Genomic DNA, 25,950 nt, shown 5'->3' on the forward strand with positions numbered 1-25,950 from the left:
TATGACTTAGGTCTAAAATTATTTTATTCTAGCAAGAGTCACAGTGTATGAGAAGAAAAACATGTTAAATTATGTATTCTGCTGTTGCCTATGTATATAGATTCAAGCAAATTAATCCAGGGAGGTAATACTAATTCCTTTTTACTTTAAAGGTAAGAATCATAGCTACGTGGGGAGTTGTCAGTGACATACCTCTGTGGCTGTCCATACATAGTGTTTTGTAAACCATAATTAAGATGCAAGCTAGAACACATGTTGCCCCAGATTCACAGAAGCCAACCTTACTCACTGCTTTGACACAGAGCAGATGGCTTGTTATAATGTAGTTGTTGATGCAGTAGGAGCTGAGAGCCGTGACTGGTGTTGCTTATAATCACTACTGATTAAAAGACTGTATTGCCTTCAAGAAGGCATCACTGTTCTCTCCGCGTGGTAAGGATTTAGTGAGATCCTAGACCAAGAGGATATTTATGCTTAGAAGATCAATTTATGCCTGAATATCAATTCAGTCTTAAGTGTGTGCTATTTGTATGAAGATAGATTTTTCTGAAGGGCTGGAATGAAGCATTTTTATGTAATTTGATGCTTTTTTGTGTAGACTCTGAGCATATAAGACAAAAGAAGATAGAAGAAAGCTCTATAAATGATTTTTTCCCCATCTTCACAAAAATCTGTTTTTCTTTGAAGAAAACTCTTGTGTGGATGAAAAAAGTTAAGGTACCTTCCCATGCAGACACACTGTGGTGGCAAGTACTTCACAAAGCCATGGGGTAGTCATAAAGGGATACTGCATCAGAAACTAGATCATCCAGGGAAGTTGAGTGGTAAGTTAACAGCTGGTAAATTGTACGTTTCTGACTCTACAGAAGTCTTAACAATTCTGGAAAAGGAGGAGACCAAAATGAAAGGGCAGCTTTAACTCTTTCAGTCATTAGTAGGCAGTCTGGATGTGCTAGTGCTCTCCATGATGGAAACAGGATAAGAATTACTCTTAGACTGAGAGCTGGCTGGAACAACACAAACACTTGACTGGCTTCAGGGAGGAATAAGCTGTGCCTTTTAGTGTTCAACAGTGAATGCAGAGCACAGTAAATAACTGCATGAGACCTTATTTGTGATGTCGTTCCATTAATTCAGTCAGTTGACTTTAGCAAACTTAGCTTGGGGATGCATTAGTGCCATGATGTTTAAATAGAAGAAAAACATGTAAGCTTTCTATAAACATGGCTTAAATTTTTGTTGAACATTGAGGGTAACTCATTGAGGAAGGAAAAAAAGGAAAGAAAGCATGTTCATTATTCTAGTCTGAGAAGTACAGGGGAGAGGTCAAAGTCAAGCTGTTTGCTCTTGAAGAGTTGTATTCTGAATAAATTGGCATCAGCATCAAAATCCTTGATTTTTATCACAATTCAGTGTTTTCTCTGGGCTATTTTAAAAGGAAAACAATTAGAAAAGGTTGTGTTCTCATTCATATCTGAGTTGCTTGGTTTTGGTCAAGTAAAGGAGCTCTCTAGTCATTGAAACATCCATTTTGATTAAAATATGAACTATATTTTGCATCAGAGACAAAAATATATAATGTCCTGTCTCTTGCCTTTAATTGTCACGTTCAGTGATTTATATTGTGCTTTGGAATGGCAAAACTGGCTGACAGCCATGATACACAGTAAGCCCAGAGAACCTAGGAATTGGTAGCTCTTAATAAAAATTTAATTTTATGGTGTGCCCACCCAAGTGATCTGAAATATATCTCTAAGTGAAGGTGCAACTCTGCCTCTTTCATGTTTTAAAAGATTTTTAAGATTTTTTTTCTATTTTGTTTTTGACACACACTCTCAAGGCCTGAAAAATTTCATACTTTGATGCTGATCAAGTTAAAGGATCTGTCAGCAGAGCCCAATATGACTCTGAAGTGAGAAGCTGCAAATTTGACTTCCTATTGCTGGTATTTCCATTGGGATCTAGGTCCTGAAAAATCCTAGGGAAGTTTTTTTTTTTTTTTTATTCACACAACGTACTTATTGATAGCTCAGAGTTTATATGAAGGGGCTTCCATAGAACTGTGTCACTATCCTTATGGAGTGATGCTTTTTTCTCTAGGAGTTTTTCAAGCTGTGTTTAGTTGAAATGGAAAATAGTATTTTTTTAGCTATAATCTCCTACTTAGTCATAGTGTGATGTTTTCTGTACTGGACAGTAAACTGCATTAAGTGACATAATGCAACAGTTATTGCAAGAGAAAAAAGAAGATAAAATTGGATTCAGAAGGTTGGGTTGTTTCTGTGCTCTTTTACTATTTTTCTTGTGCTCCAAATTAGGCTATTTTTGTCCCTTTTTGGGGGCCTGAAGAGTATCACGTTTTAAATATAGGCTTTGTGTTGGAGATCAGTTTGTTCCTGAAGAAAAGTATAAGCTCATGCTGTAATCTTCATGAGTAAGACCTCATGAATCTTTATTCTCTCATATGTAAGGAATAGACCATTCATTTCCAGGACAGTGGGGTGATTTTTTTGCGAATTTTTATGTGGTTTTTTTGTATGTGTGTTTTATGTTTGAGGGTGTTTTCTTTTTAAATAAATGCTTTTTTCCCCTTATTTAAATATTTCCCAAGAGGTTTTCTGAATTGGCCAGTTACTTGTGTCTTTTTATGTATATGTTCATGTACCTGAATATACACACTGAAGTAATCCTTAGTTGGTGTTCCTGCCTCACGTGGTAGAAAGGGGAGGCAAAGGGAGGAGCATTTGGACTTCTGCAACAAAGTCTAGCTCAAGAATGCAGAGAGGTCAATGCATCTTTATTGTGTTTAGGTAATTTAGTATGAAAAACTATATTTTAAAACTTCATTTAAAAACAAACAATGAACATTTTAAAAAACCCAAACTTTTCTCCTGAAAATTAGGATGTGGAATTAGAGGATATCCATGAATATGTGCTGCTTGCAATTATAATTATTTTGATTGCTCCAGTAAATAGCAAACTCCCTTGAAATGTCCATTTTTTCATGTATTTTTAATGTTTTGATTGTGTTCACTTTTTTTTCCCCCAAAGAGCTTTAGTTTTGGTCAAATTGAAGCTGATGTTTATTTTCATCCAGGCTATAAATGGAAGACTACTTTGACTTTTGTCTATGGTATGACCTGGGTATATAAATTGGGTTTACAAAATTGTAGTATCTCCCAGTCTAGGTAATCTTCTAGGTACATGGTTAAATCAAATTGAATCTTACAAAGTTGGTTAAAAGTAAGAAAAAATAATGGATTGGGGATTGTGAAGAGATAGAGAATATCTGTCTGCACTTACACTTAGAAAAAGTAGCTATGGATGGAACTGGTTCAGTTGAATTGTATGTTCTCCTTTGTCAGCAGCAGTGGTAGTGTTGACTTTCAAACTGGAGGTGTTAGGCATTGCACAATATCAGTGTTCACAGACTGGCCGGTCTTGCATTGGTCTTTTAAAAGATGCCATTGAACTGTCCTAAATAATATTTTAAAATAATACATAAATATTCTCTCTACAGAACACAATAGAACAATTATTGAGTTATATCAGAATTAAATCCAAATTTAAGTGACTAGGATTATCATTAATAGTAATTGTGGGGTGGGCTCCTAAGCTTCAAATATCAGCTTAATAGGAGAGGATGAAAACAAGGTGTTGGGCTCATCCAGGGGCAGCTCTTGAGAAGAGATGGCAGAATGGTAACACGAATGGTACACACTGATTTCACTTTTAAATTCTGGAGACAAACCCTGGGATGTGTGTCATTAAAAGATATTTTTAGGGAGACAGAGATTGAAAATATGAAAACAGACACCTTCTTCTTCTCTCTCTCTCTCTCTCCCTCTCTCTCTCTCCCTCCCTCCTACTCACACTCTTTTCCACTTTAGAAAGAAACCCTGGAATGCTCTTCTCTGCTATTATTATATGTAAGTTCTGAAGAGGGCATACAAATGCCTGTGTTGGAGCTTCAGCACTAACTCCATGCACTACAGGCCAGGGACCCCAGGATATGTTGCAGCAGGATGGCCTGGTTCCTGTTTTACAGGTCCCTCCTGAGAAGAGGAGCTGTAAACCACTGTAGTTACCAAACCACCTCCCTGTGGCCCTGCTGACCAGAGCTAACTGGTTCAGCTGCAAGCTTGATCTTCCCTAGTGGGCATTGACTTTGGATGCAATTTTACTGCTGTTTCCACTCTTGTGTTTGGAATTGACTGGCTCAATGTGACATAAAAATGGCTAAAATGGTCTCTACCAAAATTTCACATTAATCTGAGTATATCAGTTTCTCTGTTTTGTGTCTTAGTCACTTTATTCCTTGGTGAAAGTACATTTATTCCAACACTGAGTTGAAAGGATGAACTTTGAAAATAGCAAATTGAATGCCACATGGCTTACTTTTTGCATTTTTACTACCTTAAGTTGCCTGCTCTTCTGACATGTGTTAAAGACAAGTTAAAGGTCTTCTGTGTCTTGTAATTTGCACATTAGGATCATGATGGACTAAGACAATTATAACATGTGCAGGGTGAAACTGCCTTGACTATGGCTAATGAGTAATCAGAGTAGGTCTTTGAGTCTTCTCTGTCAGAGTGAATTCTCATGGGAGGCAGCAGGAGACAGTTTATGACTAAAGTATGTACTTGGGATACAGTGGTCAACATTCCACTTGACCTGAGAAGACCAGGTATTTGATCCAGGTAAAGTAATGCCTCAGTTTTCTTTTACTGCGGTGAGACAAATTATTCTGTCTTAGAGTCTTACTTCATTAAATAATGAAAAAAATCTTTTGCTAATAGAACCAGTATGTTGTAAGAAAAAATTATTCTTCTGGTTTTAAACTCTTGTTAAAGTTGATTTTCAGTGAAAATTCTTAGTTCTTAATTAGCTCCAGCAGACACGTTAGTGTGTTGTGTTTACTTCATCCCTCCCTCACAAAACCCCAAAAAATCAAACCAACCCAGAATTGTTCCAGGAATGCAAATAGTCAGGATAGTAAAGGAAACAGTATGTAAACTTGACTGAAATCCATTGTATTTTGCTGGTTATTTGTCACAGTGGTTGTATTAATTTATTTTGAAGAACCATGTTTCCTAGATATTACTTCTGAAAACATAACCCTGGAACTCAATGGAGGATATTGCCATTGTTCCTATGTTACTTGAACTGAAGTGAGGAAATGGATGAAGTGTAACCAAGCACTAGGATTTTAAGTTCAAGAGTGTAGTGGTTTCCACAGAAACAGCTAGTCCTATCATAGCTACTGAATTAAATGCCTGTAGGATTTTGCTTTTTTCCCCCTCTTTAAGTAAAATTTGTTTGTGCTCTTTTTTGGTTTTCTCTTTCTTTTCACTTCAAGTTTCTGAAATTTTCTAACTAAATTTTTAGCAGTGCAAAGCTTCCTTAGTCATTCCTTGTTTGAGAAAGCAGTTGCACGTAAAACCATATTTCTTTCACTTTGTAGTAATGTAAAGGTGAGCGTGTCATTGGAACTTGTATGAAGTTCACCTTAGCCCTGAATGGAGTGACGCAGGGTGCTGTCACATTTACCTGGTGTCATGCTGGGATTGCCCTACTTTCACAAGTGGTGTGGCTTTGAACAAGTGACGCAGCTGGCAATGGATCTTCGCAGCTTTGTTCATTCACATGGACAATTTATGTTTCTTTTCATTTTCCATGTCAGTCTTTTTTTCAAAATGCAAAGCAAATTTATTACAGGTACTGCATGGTGCTGTAGAGGTAGGGCAAAGCGAAATACGGGAGTTCTGAGGGTTGCCAAGTATAAATTTTAGGTGTTCAGTTGAGGAAGTGTGGTTAAGTTACCTGTACTTCCTGTAGAATATCTGGTGAAAATAGGTGCCTAGAAGTGGGATTAATGAGAACTGTAGTTTAACTTATTTTACCGAGTGACTCTTGAAGAAGGGTTCAGAATGAAGGATCTCTTCTCTCTCATTGATAATGCTTGCACATTTGGGCTACAGATTTATACTTTTGCTCTCTTACTTTCTTACCTTGGGCACCTCAGTCCCTTCACCAGCTAGTTTCTTGGCTGAGAAGGAGCTAATATTATTATTCTAGATGTGTCTCAAATTCCCACAAAGTTCTGGAAGTCTTCAGAAGGCTGCTTGGGGAGATGACTTCATTTCAGTGACCATGAGCTGATACAGTTAAAATCAAATGGAAGAATAAACAAAGCAGGAGTATATGTAAAGGCTTTGGATTTCAAGGAGGCAGATGCTGATTAAAGTAAATATAGTGGGTTAGTAATAAGGAGTCTGCCTGAGGAATTTTCGTGCTTGGTGTTTCTTCAGGTTGAAGAAATTAAGTTATAAAATATCTGTATGCTAGTTGAGTGAAAAGATATGAAGAGAGACTTTGAACTTGACAGATGAGTGACCATCTCGGGAAGGATGCTGAGAAGGAGCAGAAAATAAATAATAGAATAAAATTCATTATTTCTATTTATCCAAATTGGATCATGACAGATTCATCAGCCACTTTTCTCTGGAAGGAGAAAAGGGGGAACACCTCTTCTGCATTTCCACATGGGGGAAATGCAGAAGAGGTGTGATCTGCCTGTATCAGCCACTTTTCTCTGGAAGGAGAGTATTTTCCACATGGGGGAAATGCAGAAGAGGTGTGATCTGCCTGCATTTCAGTGAGTAGTTGATATTGCATAGCAAAGGGATCAGCTGGGGAAGGCAGGGTTTGATTGAGTGTGTGACTTAGGTGGAGAAGATGGTAAAGTACAGTGTTCAGGATGTAAGCGTCAGGCTGCCAGTTATGCTTAGTGGAATTCCTTAAAGATAATTTTGGGACCAGCTGTCTTTGTATTGTTTTTGTTTATGCCTCTAGGACAGGGAAAATCAGTATGCTGATGAAATTTGTTGATGATGAATAGTATAGAAGATGATTGTGGTGTTGTGTGGAGATGGGATTATCTCAAAGACTGAATTAATAGGAACAGAATTAGTTGAATTACAATGAAAATATCCTGTACATTATGGGTGATTAAAAGCTGTATTTTGAAATGAAAGCTTGAAAGTTTGTCATAGAAACAACTGGGCTAGAGAAGAGCATAGTGAGATTATTGCATTACAAATGTAAGACAGTTGTGATGTTTGTAATTGAAAATGGAGAGGCTTTTGCAGTCGGTTTAAGGAGGTTCTAGTATAATTTCATAAATTTCTGAAATATTGTGTGTCATTCTAATTATGCGTATTTAAGAAAGTTTAAACAAAACTAAAGATATGGATAGGGATTAAAGTGGATTGTGGAATTGTTCACTTTGGAAAGGACCTTGAGCAATTTTCTAGCCCAGCTCATCACTGAATTTAGGCCAGATTGCTTGGGGCTTTTTTGATTGGACCTTGAAAATCCACAAGGCCAGACCTTCCAGAGCATGAACCTTTCAGGTCATTCAGCATTCTGAATGACCACTGTTTTGAGATCCTCAGGGTGAAAACCTTTTACCTGATCACAGTTCAGTCTCTTTTTTCCATTTATGACCATTATCTGTTGATCTTCTGTCTTGGACCTCAGTAAAGAGGTCTTTGGTAATTTAGGCATGGGAAGGCTGCTAATAGGTCCCCTCCAGGCCTACCAAGCCCAGTTACCTTAATGTCTATTGATGTGCTTCAGCATTCTGAAGACAGTGTTCCTACCAAGGCCCAGCCTTTTAATGAAGAAAACCTTTGCTTTTTCATTCTAGCTAAGTGTGTCCTTGTCTGCAGATGCAGAAGAAAGCCATCAAAACCCCAGGGGTTTTTTGGCTAAAGCATGATGTGCATGTGACATGAGTGAGTGTAACTTATTCAAGAATAAATTTAAGCTGGGAATGAGAAGTAAGCACTCAGTGAAACAGCTCAGGTTCTACAACAGACATGTGAAAACTGAAGTTCTTCATTATGTTCAGGAGGATGCATTCCAGCAGTGATGTGGTGTCCAGAACCTGCAGCTCCCTGCTGACTTGGCTTGTGTGATGCTTAGACTGTTATTTGGGCTTGGTTCAACTTTGTATGTAAATCTGGTGGAATTCAGTCACTAAAGCAGGGATGGGAGGTTTCTCTTTGGCCTAGAGCCATTAAGAAACCTTAATGTGTCTTTAGAGAACCAACTTCTTACAATAATGAACTTGAACAAGAAGGTAAGTGTATTGGAGGTTGGGGGAAAAAAATGTTTTGTGTATGTATTTCAATCTTAAAACAGCTAAAGAAAAGCAGTTGGTTTAACTTGGGGCTGCATGTGATGTAGTGATATGACACTTCTCTGCATTTTAATTGGAAGTTGGGGAGCAATCTTAAGCTGCTACTGGAGCATAAAATTGATAACCACCTAGCTTGTTTAACTGAATAGATGAGAAGTCAAACATTAAGAAATGAGATTTCCAATCTACAAAACGTTTATTGATATTAAATGACTTCCCATTTGTTTAACATTAACTGTGAAATTAGAAGAACTGTGGTACTAAGATATTTTGTAGGTATGCCTTAAAGAATGAACAAACTTTGCAGATGCCTAGAACAAAGAAAACACAACTTACTCTATGTCAGCATCCATGTGACCCAAATTTCTCTGCCAAAAATTGTGGTCACAGTTATAATCTTCTCATAAATACAGTTTTATTTTTGGGTGGTTTTCTGTTTGGTGGGGGGTTTGTTGTTGTTGTTGTTTGGATAATATAATCTACACTGAAAATTTTTGTGTATGAAGTGCAACTGATGGGGTAGTTAGTGGAGCTGTGATTATAAGATTGGGGTGGGGGGAGAGGGTGAGATTTGCATGCTTGAGATCACAAACAGAATGTACTATTACATAAGTGTGCAGAGGGGATGTAGTCTGCAAATTGTATTTAATCCTTCTTCTGATACTCTGGCTGCCCTTGACTGCTTTCAGCAGTAATGTTACACTTGGTGCTACAACGCAAAAGTGTGAGGATTTGATCCCTATCGCTTTGTAGCAAAAGGCTGGAACTCCCTTTGGTACCCTGGAAAAAGGAAAAAAAAAACATAATCAGGAGAGTTGTAACATTGCCAGTTGAAGAGCAAACTTGTCAGGGCTATGAAAATTGCAAAAGTTTTTTGTCATCAAGACACTTGACAAGAATAGGTGGAGGGGCTTTAAGCATACAAGGAATACAGATACAACCTCCTTGGCAGCTTTTAATGTAGGAAATAGGATAGCTAAGATTGCTAAGAATCCTTTATTAACTTGAAAAATAAAAACTTGATGCTTTTGTTTCAAAATTCCTCTACCTAACCGAGACTTTTTTCTTCACTTTGAGTAATTGTGTATACATGTAATTGTGTATACACGTATGCAGCTATCCTTTCTTCTTTTAATTCTGAGGTTTCTGGAATTTTGCCAGAAATATTTTTTTTCAGGTCCCCTATAGTTAGTTTGCAAGATTAAATAGTACAGCAGTTCCAAATTGTTACATTTACCAATATTCTTGAGGGAAATGAGATTGGATTCTAAATTTAGAGGCAAATTGTAGGATTATTTGCTTTAAACCCTTTGGGATAGTGTGATATGCAACTCAAGACTAGGATTCCTTCAAGCCAAGATTAAGAAATATATATATATATATATAGTGAGAGAGAGACAAACATACAAACTAAATATGTCGGTGGCATGTTGTACTATAAATAAGAAAATACTCAAACCTTTCATTAGAACAGCTATATCTTTGCTGTAACATCTGCATGACTGACTTAAAAATTAATTTTGGGCTTCTGCTGATACGTGAAGATTTTTTTTTAAATGAAAATATTTATGCTGTGTTTTATACATACTTTGTAATATACCCGTAAAATTTTTATCTTATCTCAATGTGCCTTTGATATTTTAGTAAGACTATAAGAAATGCTCTTCAGCATCAAGAGCCATATCCATCTTGGGGAGGTAGAGGGAAAGAAGGATCTAACATTTTTCACTCTTCCCCCGCCCCACCCCATCCCCTTCATATTGCTTATATTGATTTTATGGTGTATATTAATTGCAAAGGTATGACTTAATGAAATTTTCCAGGAAGCCTAGTTAGTTTTGATTATTTTTTAGTGATATTAATCTCCTTTCTGTATTCACTTTAGTGTGCCTGGTGATCTCAAAACTCAGTAGTGAGAATAAAAAGAAATGTGTCTTCCTAATGTTGTGGCAGAAGAAGAATAACTTCACTTCTGTGTTAATGCAGTGCCATAATGATACTTTTAAGTGCTCAGCAGGGCTAATCTTCTGGGGTTTTTTTAGTCATCTCCTCATAGGATCCAAACCAGGTAGTTCTAGGGAGTGGATGGTTTGGTGTTACGTCTACTGCCTAGGAAAGTGCTGTGGTCTTAAAACCAGGTAACCCCTGTCACAGATAAATTACACACAGATGAAGCAAAAGAAATCCTTAGGTAAATGATATAAATTCAGAGTTTTGGAACTGCTTAGCCAGAGGGAGCGAGCTAAGCGGGGGTGTCTCATGAGCCAGTTAGAGTATAGGAAATCGATATGGGGAATTGGAGTGAGAGGCAAAAGGGCTGCTGGTGAAAAAGCTAAGGTAGGCAGTGGTGTTGAAAATCTGGGGTTGGTTTGTTTGTTCTTTTAAACAGGTAGCCCATTCCAAGGACAAGTAACAGTTTGTGATGTGGTCTGAACTTCCTAAATTTTTGGCAGTATGCTGGTATTTTTAAAAGGTGCATTAATGCTTAAAAAATAATTTAAAATAATGAGGTATAGAGAGATTGAAATCAAATGCAGTACACCCGACTTCTAAAAGCTGGAGTGTGGAAAACTGATGAAAAGAACTTACTTTCTACATGCATATTTTTATAGTGTCATCTGAATATGTACTTAGTAACTGGCATGGTGGTGTTTTGCAAACTGTTGGTTAAACAGGAGAAATTAAAAAGTATTAGAGAAACTGTGTCTGTGAGCCTCATATAAAGGACCTGGCTGAGACGGGGGAGGCAGCTCAGAGAGCTCTTGTTATTAAATTCGTTATGAAACAACTGTCAGATCAATTTTGATGTTTCCTAATTCATTTAATGTCAAAGGTAAGTGTAAAGATGTCTTGCTGCTAGAATTCAATGATGACATGAAGTTTGAAAAGTGCTTGTAATGGAGAGAGAGGAAGAACTTTGGGGATTTCTTACATCCAGTGCCCAGACATGGGGTAAATCTGAAATATCTTTGTGATGCAGAATACTTCTTTACACCTAGCTTCCTTCCTCTCTGAGGGATGGAGTAATAGGAGTGGGATGAAATTTGTAGCCATGTGCTTTAGGGTGATACAGCCAAGATAAAAGCTTGGAGGCTGAATAATTGATCAAAGTAGGAAGGGGTGCAAAGTAACGGAGCAAACAGCGTGGTGCAGGTATGAAGGAGGCTTATGTGCTCTTGGGACACAGTCACAGATGTTTCCAGTAGACAGAGAAAACTACTGGTGGTCTACAAGCATCTGGTTAGACATCATGTAGTATGCTTCAGAAATTGTCATTTGTTTGAGGACGAAATAGAAAAAATTGTGCAGAGACAGGTTCCTAGGATGAAAGGAGGAATAGGTGTCTCACTGGAGAAAGCTTGAAGAGGTTGTCTGAGGTTGTCCGTCCAGCTAAAGAAACTGTGTATGTGAGTGTTGTCTATACATACAGAGGTGGAGTCAGTAAAGGGGGGGGTGAAATACTGAAACTGAAAGATGATATAAGCAAAACAACACCTGAATATAGTCCAACTTTTTGATGCTGTAGTTTCATTACAGTAGTCAGGTTTTTGGAGTAAACAAGAACAGTAGAACTTGATGTGCTTTTTCTGCTAAATGTTGGTGAAATTTGAAAATAATTCCTTAATCATTGTGGAAATTCCAAAGAAAACAGTATTGTGTATAGCCAAATGTATTCTGAATTTTATGAAGAATTCTCTTTGACTAAACAGCATTCCCTCAGTTTCTCTCTTTCAAGTTTTTTTTGTCATTTCATGGTATGCAGTGGTGCTCCTGGAGTGGCTGTGGTGCTTTCTCAGAGACAGCTACAATTTGCTTTCCTGGGCTAATGGGAGAACTTGCATTTTTCCAAAGGGTGTTGGTGGGAGGACAGGGAGGAGAACTTAGCCTATTACACTCACTCTTTTTATACTTGCTACACTTTGAAATAGACACTGAATTGCTTTTAGGAGGGGTCATTTCCTTCATTGACCTTGCAGTGTGCTGGATAGTAGAGATTGTAATTTGGATATCTCCATTAGGTGCTTAAAGATAGGTCGGATGAATGCAAGCCAAAGCATTCTGGAGGGAATAGATGATCTGTCTAAAGTGCTTCTGAAATAAGTGGAGAGTAGGCAGCTGAGGCAGGGCTCTTATGTTCAGAAGATGTGATGCACTGAGGTCTTTTTCAAGAAGTCTAGAAAACTTGGACTTTGCTGTAAATTTTGCACTTGGAATTTGATGTTGAAAACAGTTAGCTGAATTCCAACAAAGAAAGCTTTGTTGCAACTACCTAAAGTGAGAGCCACAGCTTGAGAGTGTGACTTGGAAAAAAGTATCCAAGCAGTTAGTCTGCTAAAGTCTCACTGAAACTTGATGAAATGTGGGCTTGTAGGTCAAAGTACAAGAGCAGCTAGACTCCTGCTTGCCATGGGCATTGTTAAGTGCTAGCTACCCAAATGTATTTTGGGACCTTGCTAACAGTCGCTTGAGGAGACAAAATTTAATCTCTTTTGCATTGTAAATAATGTCATAGTGAGCTCTTTATATGTGTTATCTTAATGCTATATGGAAAAGAAATTCTATTCAGTAGTTTGCAAATAGAAGAGAGCAAAATTATGGCTGAAGGTGCTGGTGGTTATATGGAGGAAATTAATGAAAGAAACATTACGGTGTGATTTTGTTACTTGTTGAATGTGGACCTCACTTTTCTTGTGGTGAAAGACAGTTGTGGGATAAAGTTTGGATTCAGAAGACCGGCAGAGGGATTATTCAGGAAGGCAGCTTTGTGGCAGCTTGTGGGAGCAAGGAAGTATGCTGTCTGACTCTCTGGCATTTTGTAGGAGATGCACTGGCTGAGATCAGGAGGGACCATTCTAGGGCTTTTATTTAGGCTCATAGGGTATTCAGGTGCAGATTTTGATATTCTAATTCTCTCTAAGTTAATTTTTCAGGTTTATATTTTTCCTCTTCATTCAGGAGCTATATTGCTTATGTGTCATTGTTAGAGTCTGTTTCTACCTTATTGAGAGCTATTTTTTACTGTCACAGTTGATTCAATCACTAACAGAATCTTCTGGTGTTTATAATGAAAAATACCAGCTGTTAGAATTTAATCTTTCTAGACTATGGGTATGTGAACAACATTTTATTGACCTCTTTGACCCTCTTTTTAACATATGTTAACATGTTATATTGTTTTCTCAAAATCATTTGGATCAGTTTTCCAAAACCAACGACAGTTTTTAGTAACTGTAAAAAATAAATAATTTAAGTTGTCTCTGTAAACTTTCCTAATACTGATGTTTTGGGGTTTTTTACCAGATAAATTTGCGCCTCATCTTGGTAAGCGGGAAAACAAAAGAGTTCCTGTTTTCACCGAATGACTCTGCTGCAGATATTGCAAAACATGTGTATGACAACTGGCCAATGGGTGAGTAGCAGCGTGCCTTTGGCTTTGTAACTGGTGAGCAAGGAGATTCCCTGTATATTCAGACTGAAGTGTGCTCAACATTCAAATTAAGTATGTTTATTCACTATCTGGACAAAGATTTGTGTAGAAATACAGGTGTCCTGCCTTCTTTTTCACAGTTCCTTCAGTTGGGCAGAATTTTAGATGTCAGGACTGTTTCCTACTTTATTTCTAAAATCTGCTTCCCCAAATTGAAGTACTTCTTTCCCCCTATCTTTAGACACTTTTCTTTATCGATCGATTTAGAGGATCTAGTAAGTGTGAGGAAATGTTGGAGATATAAAACCTCTTCTGTGAGAACAGCTAAAATAAAACATGGGAAGTCACAGGAATGCATTAGTGAAATTGAGCCTGAAGTACTTTTTCCTTACTGCCTAATCATGGAAAGGATCTGTAATACTGATATTTTTCCAGGGAGAAAACAAATATAAAAGCCCATTTTAAGAGACATTAGAAGACTGGATGTTGTTTGTGTAAATATACTTGGTGTCATACAGGAATACTGGCTTTGGAAAATGGACTTGAGAACTTAAGATGTGTATTCACATATGTGAATAGCTCCCCAAAACAAAGTGCTTCTGTTCTCCCCGACTATGATTTCATGGGAAAATAGCCAAAACACAGACATAGCATTACATAGGATGAAAGAAAATGCTTCTTTTGGTACAGGACTTCATTTGGATTACTGTTTTGATGTTAAAAAGACTACTATTTAGACAAACTAAAACATTGCACTATCTGTTTCTGTGGTGCCTTTGTCAAAGACATATGGTGGATAATAGTTTATGCCAAAAAGTTAATGGTGATAATCAGTATTTTAAACCTTAAACTGGTCTTTGAGGTCAGGAAAATACTCAGTTTGCTGTTTGATTTGCTGGGATGCAGTATTATGTATTTAGTAAAATATGTAATGAAGGAGGAGGTTTTAAGTCCTCTGAAGTATCAGTTACAGATGTAAAATGCTTTAAAAAATAGGTTAACATAGCTTCTGTGCTGTACGTATTTTAATGTACATATGTATATAATGTACAACATAGTTGTCATATCCAAATGTTCTTTGTGTACATTTATCTGAATTGGTAGAGGCAGAACTGGATTTTTTTTCCTTACTCAAATTTATGCTTGTGAACATGTGATGTCATGTTCACAGTCTTGAGAAGAGCTTGAAAGTTGCAGATTCTGAGTTTAGAGTTGGGAAGAAACCCAGACCTTTAAGTCTCTTCTTTAAAAAACAGTAGAACCAGAACTGGAGATCTCAATTCAAATATCTGCAGTCCTGAGAGAGCACTCTAAATTTTAATGAATATTTAATTGCTTTTGCAAAGAAGAATAGTCTCAATTTAAAAGGAAATAAAAAGTCACTTCAGAATAGCATGTAGATTTTCACAAACATTAGCCCATTAGCTGTTTTCAGACTGAGAGTGCTCCCCTTTGCCACAGGACTGAGAAATCTTGATGAGAACTAAAGTTGCCTTGAAACAGAGACATTACAATTATTTTTACCACCATTTTGACTTGTCATGTTGTGGGGAAAAAAGGAATGAGATAACCTCCATCACATGCTGGCAGGATTAAGGCAAACCTCGCCCCACCTCTTTTGGCAATACAGTTGTTAATTAAGGATGTCTCGACTTGCAGTAGAAAATACCCAATTTATTTTAATGTGTATCATCTAGATAAGTTACCTGTTCTCTTCTGCTCCTCCCCATTTTCTGCTAAATAATGTTAACTTCTTTCTGGTACAGCAATTATCTGAACTTAAAAAAAAAAAAAGGAAGATTCAATGAGTCCTTGGTTCATTTAGTCATCACTGGAAATTAAAATCTGAATTCATGTCAGAAAGAAATGTTTCAGACTTCCAGCCAAGAAGCAGAAATTAAAAGGATGGGTAACTTGGCAGCTTAACAGTGAGAAAATACCTGTGCCAAAAGCTAGTCTGTCTTCTTTTGGTTGTGGTTTTACATCATTATGGCACTGTCAACTGGCTGAATTTCTCTTTACAGCCACAGTATAGTGGAGTTCAGACTGTATGGAGTAAAAAAAACCAAAACTAAACTATTATGGTAGCAGTGCGATTATTCACATCCTTGATGTAGCCCACTTCACAGCACAGCGGAAGGGGCATGTACTTGAATTGCAAGACAATTGAATCAGACCCTAAGTGGAAATACTTGAAATTCAAATAGCTTTGGTTGCCTAATTTGATCTAATCTTATAAACCAGGCACATGGGAGCACCTGGGAGTGTTGCACATTCTACTGTTGGTACCAGCCTTGCTTCCACCGCAGTCTGGGGCTGAGGTGGCTCCTGCTGCCCAGTCTCTGCCTGCTTGCTTTTTGCACCAGATGCCTTTCTGTACACTCTGCAGCTGTGGCTTTTGTTTTAAATGCTTCCCCTTCTACCCTTTTCAGTTCTTCTCCTTTTGTGGTGCCAGTTGCTATTGCCTGTATGTTAATTGTGTGTTCCCAGTGAACAGGTTGGTTTCTGTGGCTTGTCCTGATCCCTTGCTGGATATTGATTTTGCTATATAAACACTACAAAAACAGAAAGAGAGAATAGTTGTGAACAACTGTAGCCAGATATCTGGTCATCTAAGAAACAGAAGACACTGTATTCCCAGAGAGACCATTTAAATTCAGCATTTCAAGGCTTTATGATACTTGGTCTGAAAGCAAAGTGCATATTTATTTGTTCTTCACATTGTGACAGGGAATGGGAAAAGAGTAGGAAAAGACCATTTAAGCTTATCAATTATTTATGATAGCTTAAGCATTATAGCAAAATGCAGGCTTGCTTTTTTTTGAACCACTGCTTGCCACATAAAAACATTGAAACACATAAAAACACACATAAAAACGGGTGGGCTTTGGAGAAGCTCCTTAAAATGTATTGGTGGTGTGTGCTCTGAGGGAGCCTGTGTTCGGGCTCTGTGGTGGCGGTCGGGGGCTGCTCAGGTCACTGCCCCCTCCAGACATGGAACTGGTTGGATCTGGCCGTCATCGAACGGCGCTGAGCCGCCTCCGGAGCTTTTTTTCAGTGCTGTGATCTCAGAGTCCTGGTTCAAGTGACCCATCACATGCGCGCTCGCTCTGTGTGCTGCAGCTTCCCTTTGCTGGAGAACGGCTCCAGTTAGTCAATTAGCTGGTGACGGGGAGTGTGGCTTGGGAAACTTCAGAATGGCCTGGATTGATCAAGATTCAGGAAGCAATTTGCATGTATGAAATATGTTCTTTAGGACTTGTGTATGTGCTAAATATATCCTGCAGTCTGTGACATCAGTAATATTTATACGTGCAGACATAAAATTACGTGTTTCAATACCCAGGGTCAAATAATAGATTCAAGAATAGACTTCAGGAGTGCTGGCCTTGAATTATCTTCCTGTACCTTCAGCCTGTGTTCTCTCTTTAGTGTTTTATGCAAAAGAGTCCTTTCCCGATTTTCTTCCTGGGTAAAGGTGAGAGAAATAACAAAAAATGTTTTTATTACAATGTAACTGTGGAAAATTCTCTCTCTCTTCAGATTGGGAAGAAGAACAAGTCAGCAGTCCAAATATCTTGCGGCTTATTTATCAAGGGAGGTTTCTTCATGGCAATGTGACATTAGGAGGTATGAAAATAATTTTCATTGTATGTGTTACAGTTAGGCAAAGGGGATATTTATTTACAGTTCAGTGAATACTACTTTACTGTTCAAGATCACAGGATGGCCTGCTTTATACTCCTGTTCTTGTGCATAGAGTGGCATTGTATTTTATTGCATATTTTTCCATCTTGTTACCACGAGCTGTTTAACTTTGCGAGGTGCCACCTGCTAAGTCAAGTCTCACACAAAGAAACTGTAGTGCTGCTTTTATTTGTTGTCTTTCTAAATGGAATATTTTGTTCCACCTCTCTTACACTGCATTTGCAGGACAAGCTACTTAATAAATATCTGAAGTATTTTAAAATGCTTGATAGACTTTATGATAATTGGTCAAACAATACTTTAAATCTTCGTGCAACGCAGGAAGACACCCTATGAATGAGAATGAGGGGAAGCATTCTTGCTGTCCAGTGCTCTCCCAGGGATACAATTGCATAGTTATGTGAAAACAACAGTAAATGGCTTCACTTCGTTTGCTAAGGAAATGCAATTCAACTGTGCCCCCTCGTGGCAGCTGCTTCCTCACAATTACGCGTTTTGGTGGGAACCCTTGGTAGAGGTGTGAGACGCATTTAAGTCATCCCTCCTTTTGTAGGTAGCATTTTCCAATGGGAATATCAGCTGTATCAATGACTAAACAATATGAGACTCCCCATTCTGTGCCAGTTTAAAAACAAATTAATGCTCCTACTTTGTATGTTCAAATTATTCATGGTTTGGTACCTGAGTGCAGTATAGAAAGGAGAATATAATATAATAGAAATACACCAATGAATTGTTTTTGAAGTTAAGAGGAATCTGAAAATAATATTTCTGGACTGCTTATGGTGATTTTCCATGAAGAATTGACCGGGATGATACAGCTATTGATTCATTTTCTACCATTCCCAGTGTTGCCTAGTGATGTACTTATAGATTTATTCTCCACATATATAAATTTTTAATGCTTCTATATATACAAACAAGATCATTGTCAGCTCAGCTGGAAGAACTCTGAAATTTTTATTCACTCTTTGATTTGTATTTTTACCAGGTGACAGTGAGTGCAGCTAGTAGCAGTTGGAGTAAAGTTGAAAGACAAATGTTAAGTCTTGGATCATCTCTGCAATTAAAGATGCTAGTCTTACCCTACATTTCCAGGCAAGGATAGCTAACTAGGATTTACTTCACCATATTTACTTTATACTTTACTGAGTGCTGCTCTTTACCACCAGTATTTTTTTCCTTTAGTGACATTTGTCTAAATCTGAGAAAATGTTGAATATTTGTTTAATGTATTTAATATATTATTTAATGAGTTAAGCTGAAAAATAATAGCTGCATGCTGCTGACTTGTGCATCAACTTAGGTCTATGAATTTTGAACACTTACTTGGGTTCAGGGCATTTTAGTTCATTCTTAATCACTCATGCGTTGAGATTTAATCATCGTGTTTTTACCCCAAGGAACTTACATGTATATTAGTGTTTTTCAAAAATATTTTCGTTGCTGTATTGTTTTAAGAAAAAGAATCCCTAAAACATTGGCTTAACTTCAGCACTAATGAAGTTATCAGGAGTAAGATTACACAGCTGAAAGTGGAACAGGAATTCATGAAACAGCCTGAAAAGACTCTTACTTTAGTTTGTGTTGTTCATTAGAGGTAACCTTAAGTGAACTAGTTACCTTTAAAAGGGAGGTGAAGGGGGGAGTTTATTAAACAATATTTATATTATGTTTCTTAGCTTGACTTTCATTAAGCTTTTCTAGCTGCAGTTCTCTTTGACTGAGTTATAGCACTTAGTGTTATATTTGCTTTAGGTGATTAGGAAATATTGACTGGAATTTGGACCTCCTGAAAATCACTTTATCATCCAGTGAAACAAAAGTTTCCAAGGAAACAGTTTGGTGTTTTCCTTTTTAACTGGAGTCCATTTTTGTTCACTTTTACCTTACATGTCTGTGTAGTGTTATGAATTTGAGACTCCTATAAACTAAGATGCCTCAAAAAAGAGAAACTGGTAGGAAAAAGTGCTTTTGAGTGAAAAACTTTATTTTCAATAAATCATCCCTTGTGATCTCTCCTCTGAATGGCCTGTCACTACAGGAACAGCAGAGCTAATGGCACTGGGAGCAGTGTGGAACAGATACCTCTGTAAAGCTTCACTGCTCCTGCCTGCAGTGCTTGAGCCACACTGCTTTGTTGGGTCCTGCCTGTGCAGAGGGCTGGGGAGTTGGCTAGCAAGGCATTGTTCAGCTTCCAACAGGAAATTTAATCCTTTAGCTAAATATTTGTACTGCAGTTTGCATTTCAAGTAATATTAATTAGGGAAGTAATACATAATCAACAGGTCTCCATTTCTTGGTAGATAATGGTAATCAGCAGCATTTGCTTCCTTATTTACTGGGGAAGGGAAGTTTAACCCACCGTGTGCCATCCACATTCCAAAAGGGGGTGAAAAGTAAGTTCTGACAGTAGAAAATACAAAGCAACAATGGAATTGAGCAGTTGGGAAAGGCATTAAATACAAATTGGGTAAACTGAGAGAAAGGGGTGAGACCACAAAGAGAAGAGCAAGAAAGGCTTACTGAGCATAAGTGAGGCTGCTCAGTTGCTGTTGTGGTGCTGCAAGCAAGAAGCTGGAAATTTCTAGCAAGAACTTGTGTAAACTATGCAAACTACTAGCTGAAATTAGTTAATATAAATATTAGCATAGTACTACTTGATTACTGTAAATAGTTAATCTCCCCAACTCACCAATGAAGTCTCATGAATTGTGATGATATTACGAAAGATGTTCCTAATGTGATTATTTTGTAATTCAAGAGTTTATGTTATGAAGACAATCCTTTTCCATGGAGTTTGCAAAGAGCATATTAACAGTCAAAGTTTTAAGTTGTATCATGGTATCAAGTACCCAAAATGCATCATCTTTGTCAGATTTCAAGTTATCAATTGCAGGCACAGGCAGTGCTTCAAGTAAACTAAGCAACTTTCAGATTTGCCTTTTCATAGAGATGGGTTTTCCCAAAGTACAGATGCTTCAAAGAATCTTGTGGAGTTCTGTATCACTTTGTGTGCTTACACCTGTGCTTGAACCTGTGTTTTGATCATAATTTGCATTTATTTAAATAAATATGTAGGGAACGAACATGATTTAATAGTAGTGTTGTAGTGAGGCTTTTTATTGATGAATCTTTAATCTATGCTGTAGGGATTAAAACAGAGAGGCATTTTTTGCTTCATTTGCCTCTTCAGGTTTATTGCACATTCCTTATTCATTTATTCACTTAGAATGCCACTTCACTGTCTGTGAAAATAAAAGCTGTAACTTGAGTTTGACAGGACAAAGTCTACTCAAATCAGAATGATTTGTGTATTAAGGATTAAATTCTTGTTAAATTTATCACTTTTTTTTCCACTATAAATTGGGAAGGACAGAACTTTGCTAGAAGACCATCTTTGCCTTTTATTTCTCAGAAAAACAGTCAAGGAAGATACTCTAAGTATACAGTGTATTTGTGTACTTAAATTGGAATGTAGAAAAATTATCATTTTAGTTTCATACACAAGCAGAATGAATTGTGGAAAGCACCAGTTTTTAAAATTTTGTGTTGCTAAACCTCACAAAGGCAGCATTGTGAGAACTACTACTTTAAATTTGATATTTTTCACATGCAGTTGATGTCACAGATTAGTATTAAAAGGCAAGATGCAGACATTTTGTATTTCGAAAAATCTGTGTTATGGATCAAAATATGTTTTAGGAAAATCTGTTTTACCATAGAGGCTCAGTGCTTTGATATCTCAGGAATAATACAATTTGGTGGCTATAATACAATTTGGTGGCTGCATTAGCAACTTTTTTTCATCTTTATCATTAAAGAGTGCTTAACACCTGAGTCTTGGCATGAATGCCCACTTCACTGTTTTACTCAAAAGAGGAAAGCTAAGCTTCCTAACAGGAGTTTCATGTCTTTAAGAATGCAGTGTTGTAAGTGACTATTGCCATGCCCTGAGTCCCTGGTTTACCAAACCAGTAAGCAGTTCAAACTTAACAGTATGAAATTTTGAACAGGTGCTAATCCAATTATAGTTAGTTTCAACTGGTATTTTGAAGAAAAAAAGTCTGATATAATGTGTTAATAATTCTCCCTTTCTCTTTTTGCAGCATTAAAACTTCCTTTTGGCAAAACAACAGTGATGCATTTGGTGGCTAGAGAGACACTGCCAGAACCAAACTCTCAAGGTAGGCTGGGCACTAGAGGAGTTTCTTACACAAGTACGTGGCAAAGTGGTCAGGTCTCTTTAAGGGCTCTTTGACTAGTTCATAGTAGAGAAAAGTCAAATCCTTGTGCTCTTTTGTGAAGAAGTTAATAGAATGCTTTTGCACACATTTGTAGAAAACTAAGAAATTAACTTTCTGGTTTAGCATTTTTATATAGTGCAGAAACTTTCTCAGACCTTAAAAGCTCTTCTTTTTATTGTGAAAAACTAGTCCTGATTTATTTTTCAGTTATGTATGCATGTGCATAGCAGGAAATAATTTTTTTACTGGAAATAATTAAGAACAGACTTGTATTAAGCATACTCTCACACAGAACAGCCTTATTGTTTTAGAAATGGAATGTAAGTAAAACTTCCTTCTTCTTTGCAGGTCAAAGGAACCGTGAAAAAACTGGAGAAAGCAATTGCTGTGTAATCCTGTAAACCCTGTTAGCTTTACCTGCTAAGTGTGATGTAATATAGTCTTTGTCTTTCATGCTGCTGGAATAGAAGAGGCCCTACCTTGCTTCAAACATCTGTAGGAAGAGCCTGTCTGTAAATCCATGGAACTGAAATAATACATGAACACTGTCTCATTAGTCTTTAAAAAAAAAAAAAAGTGAAAGATCTATGAACACTTTATTTTTTTCAATTCCTCCTTTTTGTTTGTTGAATAATCTTACAGTACATCACTTTTTGAAAGAATTCAGTCTCCAGAAAAGTTTGTGTTTTTTTCCATAGCAGGAATCTTTTTGCTACCACAAAAATCTGCATTAACCGGATCTAACCAGTCAAGCTTTCTAGATGCAATTTGCACTAAATATGGTTGACAGTATATTTCTCCTCAACAATCTAACAATATTTGAGACATCTAGTAATAACCCACAATGTATAATGCAACACTGGAAAATAGTATATTAATAAATAAAACAAATCTCACTTATGGCCAAATCAAAGGAAAAACTGTTAAGTCAATTCTACCTAAGTCAACCTCGGTGGCCAAACTGGCACAGAATACTAACTAAACCAAGTCTAACTATATATCTTTTCACTGCAACAAAGAAAAAATACTATGTGCCTGTAATTTAAAAGCACTCTGTAGAGGGCTGATGTAACTGATTTTTTGTTACTGTGTGCACTCCAATCGTGTGTTAGTTGAGTGCTTATTCAGACAGCACAAACAAGTGCAGAGAGTGCATTTCCTAGCCTTAATATGGGAGGGGTAGTTTCCTGTAGTTCATAGGCTTTTATTATTGTGCATAAATGTTAGAAAACATCATTTACTAATCAGTTTTATGTATTTGAATATTGGCAATTGGTGTTTTTCAGTCATTTTTCTCATCTGTACCTTAGACTTCAGTGTCATGCTTACTCATTAGAGATTTCAAAAGAATTATTAAAATTTAAAAAGCAAAAAGAAAAACTTCTGCCATAATACTAGTTTTGTTTCTTTACGTAATCTGCATTTGGTATTAGTGCTTGCAATGGTATTAAAATCAGAAGCTGATTTTTGAAGGCATACATAATTGAAAAGGATGCCATTCTTTTATTTCATATCAATAATTTAAATGTTGATATGCTAAAGAAATTTGCACAGCACTAAAGCATGAGCTAGTTTCATCTAAACCTGTAAAAAATAAAAAGAAATAAAAATTAAAAAATATAAAAGATTTTATATTTTTTCACTGGGGAGGAATTCTTCCTGGGTGAAATTACAAATATGTGTAGAATATATTTAATAAAAATCTTATAAAATACATAACTATAGAAGTTAAATATAGATTGGCGTGTAGTATAATAGAACAATATTCCATATAAATAGCTTTAGCCTTTAAAAAACTGAGTCACAGGTTGACATTGTGTTCTGTACTTAAGTGTCCACAACTCTTACAGATGTTCTGTGTAATCGTTTCTCCGAATGATTGGCATCATTCAAATGTAAACAGGTTATTTTATTCATTGTTACTGCTTTGATGAAATGCTTTATATGCAGTAGATTTACAAAAATATTGTTCATACTGATCAGAATTAAATTTGTATAGAGCAGAGTTTTAAAACAAATTGTAAATAGCACTAAACATTTTCTTTCTGCAACCTGTACTGATAGACTCTTCTGTAAACTAAATAAAAGAATATTGTAGTGCATTTCAGTGGTGTTTCAAGGGTTGTAATTGGGCCTGAACTGCTTTTAATAGTACTTCTTAATCTGGAAATTAAGTAAGGACTCCATTTTATTTATTTTTTTTTAAAGGAGGGGCACAAAGCTTTCTGGAAAATGCTAATGGGATTTATCACTTGAATATTTGTTTTCCTTTCACTCCATAAGTGGCCTGGAAGTCTTTCTTCTGTTGAAGAGGAATGTGAGCATGAGCAGTTGCAGATGTGCAGCTGTGTCACACCCTTGTGTGCCTCACAGGAGCCGTGTGCTGTGTGCTCCTACTGTGAGTTTTTGCAGTCTCATTTGCTGATCGCAGAGAGCACGGACATACCCCTTGAGGTGCTGGAACTGAGATGACACCATTGTGTGCTTGTTACCAAAATGAATCTTGGGAGGGGGCTTTTCCTTCTGCTCTGCAGTGTGGTTGCTAAATAAGAAACTGTAGGGACACAAACCTTCTTCTTTAAAAAGACAAAAGTGTGATAGATTTCCCTTGTCCAAAATGCTGACCACCCAAGTAATACAGAATTAGATGGGAAATGGCTATGACAGCACAAGAAAAAGAAATGGTCTGAGACAGGACATGCTCAGTTAGTTAAAGAAGTCTCTCAAATGCATTGATTTTGAAAAACAAATGCATGAGATGTAATTCTGGTTTGAAAAGGTAGCCAGGTACTTAATAAAGAATAAATACATGAAAATCCAGAAGCTTCCAGTTAAAGTATTTGGTGAGGTTCTGTAACAAAGTATGTGGAGTTTCCTTTTGTTAAGGTGAATAAGATGCATATATGCACGTGTCCAAGCAAATCCTTAAATACTGCCTGGCATTTAAAGCATGCCAAATTGACTCCTGCAGAAAGTGGATAGAATAGTTTGCCTGAATTTTCCCATCAATTGTCAGAGTTCTGCCCTTGGAAGAGCATTTCTGTTGTGGTGTGAGGAGGGTGTAAAACTGGGGTGGGGGGATTGCTAAAAGATGTGTGCTTTTTTCCTTGTGTGCTTTGTATTGTGGTTTGTGCATTTGCCAAAGCAAAAGCAGTGGCTCTTCATCCCACATTTCCCAGCCTTGCTAAAGCTCATGCATATGCTTCTCTTCTTCTTTGATGGGAGTAAAGTGGATACTAGCAGCCCAAAAAGATTAAAGCTAAATCTTTGCAGGGTCAGGCTGTTGGATGGTCTGATAATACACTGGAGAGTTTGACATTTGATTTGCACTGCCAGATGGAAATGATCTTTTCCCTATGCATGAGATGTCATGAAGGAAGGGAAGGACAGGATGATCTAGAGCCCTTCTTATTCTGAAATACCATGAAGGGACTACATCTGTCTCCTCTACCATTGTGTGTGTGTTATAAACCATCACACATGAGAGGAGTGACATTGTGGCCGATAGCCCAGAGTGCTGTGCAGCCCTCCAGAAGGACCTCAGTGGGGTGGAGAGATGGGCAGAGAGGAACTGTCTGAAATTCAACAAAGGCAAATGCAGGGTTCTTTCCCTTGCACCGACACAGCTGAGGGAAGGAGCTCTGTGGAGAAGAACCTGGGGGTCCTGGTGGACAACAAGGTGCCCCTGAGCCAGCAGTGCCCTTGTGGCCAAGAAGGACATTGGTGTCCTGGGGTGGATTAGGATAGAAGAGTAGCGCCAGCAGATCAGGGGAGCTGATCCTGCCCCTCTACTCTGCCCTGGTGAGGCACATCTGGAGTGCTGTGTCCAGTTCTGGGCTCCTCAGGACAGACAGACATAGAGCTCCTGGAGCGGGTCCATTGGAGAAGAGCAAGGATAAGTGAGGGACTGGAGCATCTCTCTTACAAGGAAAGGCTGAGGGAGCTGGGCCTGTTCAGCCACGAGAAGAGAGGACTGAGATGGGACCTCATCAGTGTCTTTAAGTATCTAAAGAAGAGTGCCAAGAGAATGGATACAGGCTCTGCTCAGCTGTGCTGAGCTGTAGGAGAAAAGGCAATGGGCAGAAACTGATGCACAGGAAGTTCCACCTGAGCATGAAGAAGGACTTCTTTACTGTGCAGTGACTGCACACTGGAACAGATTACCCAGAGGGGGTGTGGAGTGTCCCTCACTGAAGACATTCCAGAACTGTCTGGACACAACCCTGTGCCATTTGCTCTAGGATGGCCCTGCTTGAGCAGGAAGGTTGGACCAGATGACCAACTGTAGTGCCTTCCAACCTGGCCCATTCTGTGATTCTGTAGTATCTGGTACCAATGAAAGTGCTCTACAACTTGTCTTA

At 37.6% G+C, this 25,950-nt stretch overlaps 1 protein-coding gene across 1 annotated transcript in view; it reads left to right on the forward strand.

Annotated features, from left to right (window-relative positions):
• Window positions 1-23,691, forward strand: part of UBL3 (ubiquitin like 3) — a 56,084-nt gene extending 32,393 nt beyond the window's left edge. The window contains exons 2-5 of the mRNA XM_041416053.1: window positions 13,508-13,616; window positions 17,178-17,264; window positions 21,452-21,529; window positions 21,938-23,691. Of these exons, the coding sequence (XP_041271987.1) occupies window positions 13,508-13,616; window positions 17,178-17,264; window positions 21,452-21,529; window positions 21,938-21,990 (327 nt within the window). The 3' untranslated portion in view covers window positions 21,991-23,691. The remainder of the gene's footprint in view (window positions 1-13,507; window positions 13,617-17,177; window positions 17,265-21,451; window positions 21,530-21,937) is intronic.
• Window positions 23,692-25,950: the final 2,259 nt, after the last annotated feature.

This window comes from Onychostruthus taczanowskii, unplaced genomic scaffold (genome assembly GCF_017590055.1).
Source record: "Onychostruthus taczanowskii isolate IOZ18803 unplaced genomic scaffold, ASM1759005v1 scaffold50, whole genome shotgun sequence".
Classification (NCBI taxonomy): Eukaryota; Metazoa; Chordata; class Aves; order Passeriformes; family Passeridae; genus Onychostruthus; species Onychostruthus taczanowskii.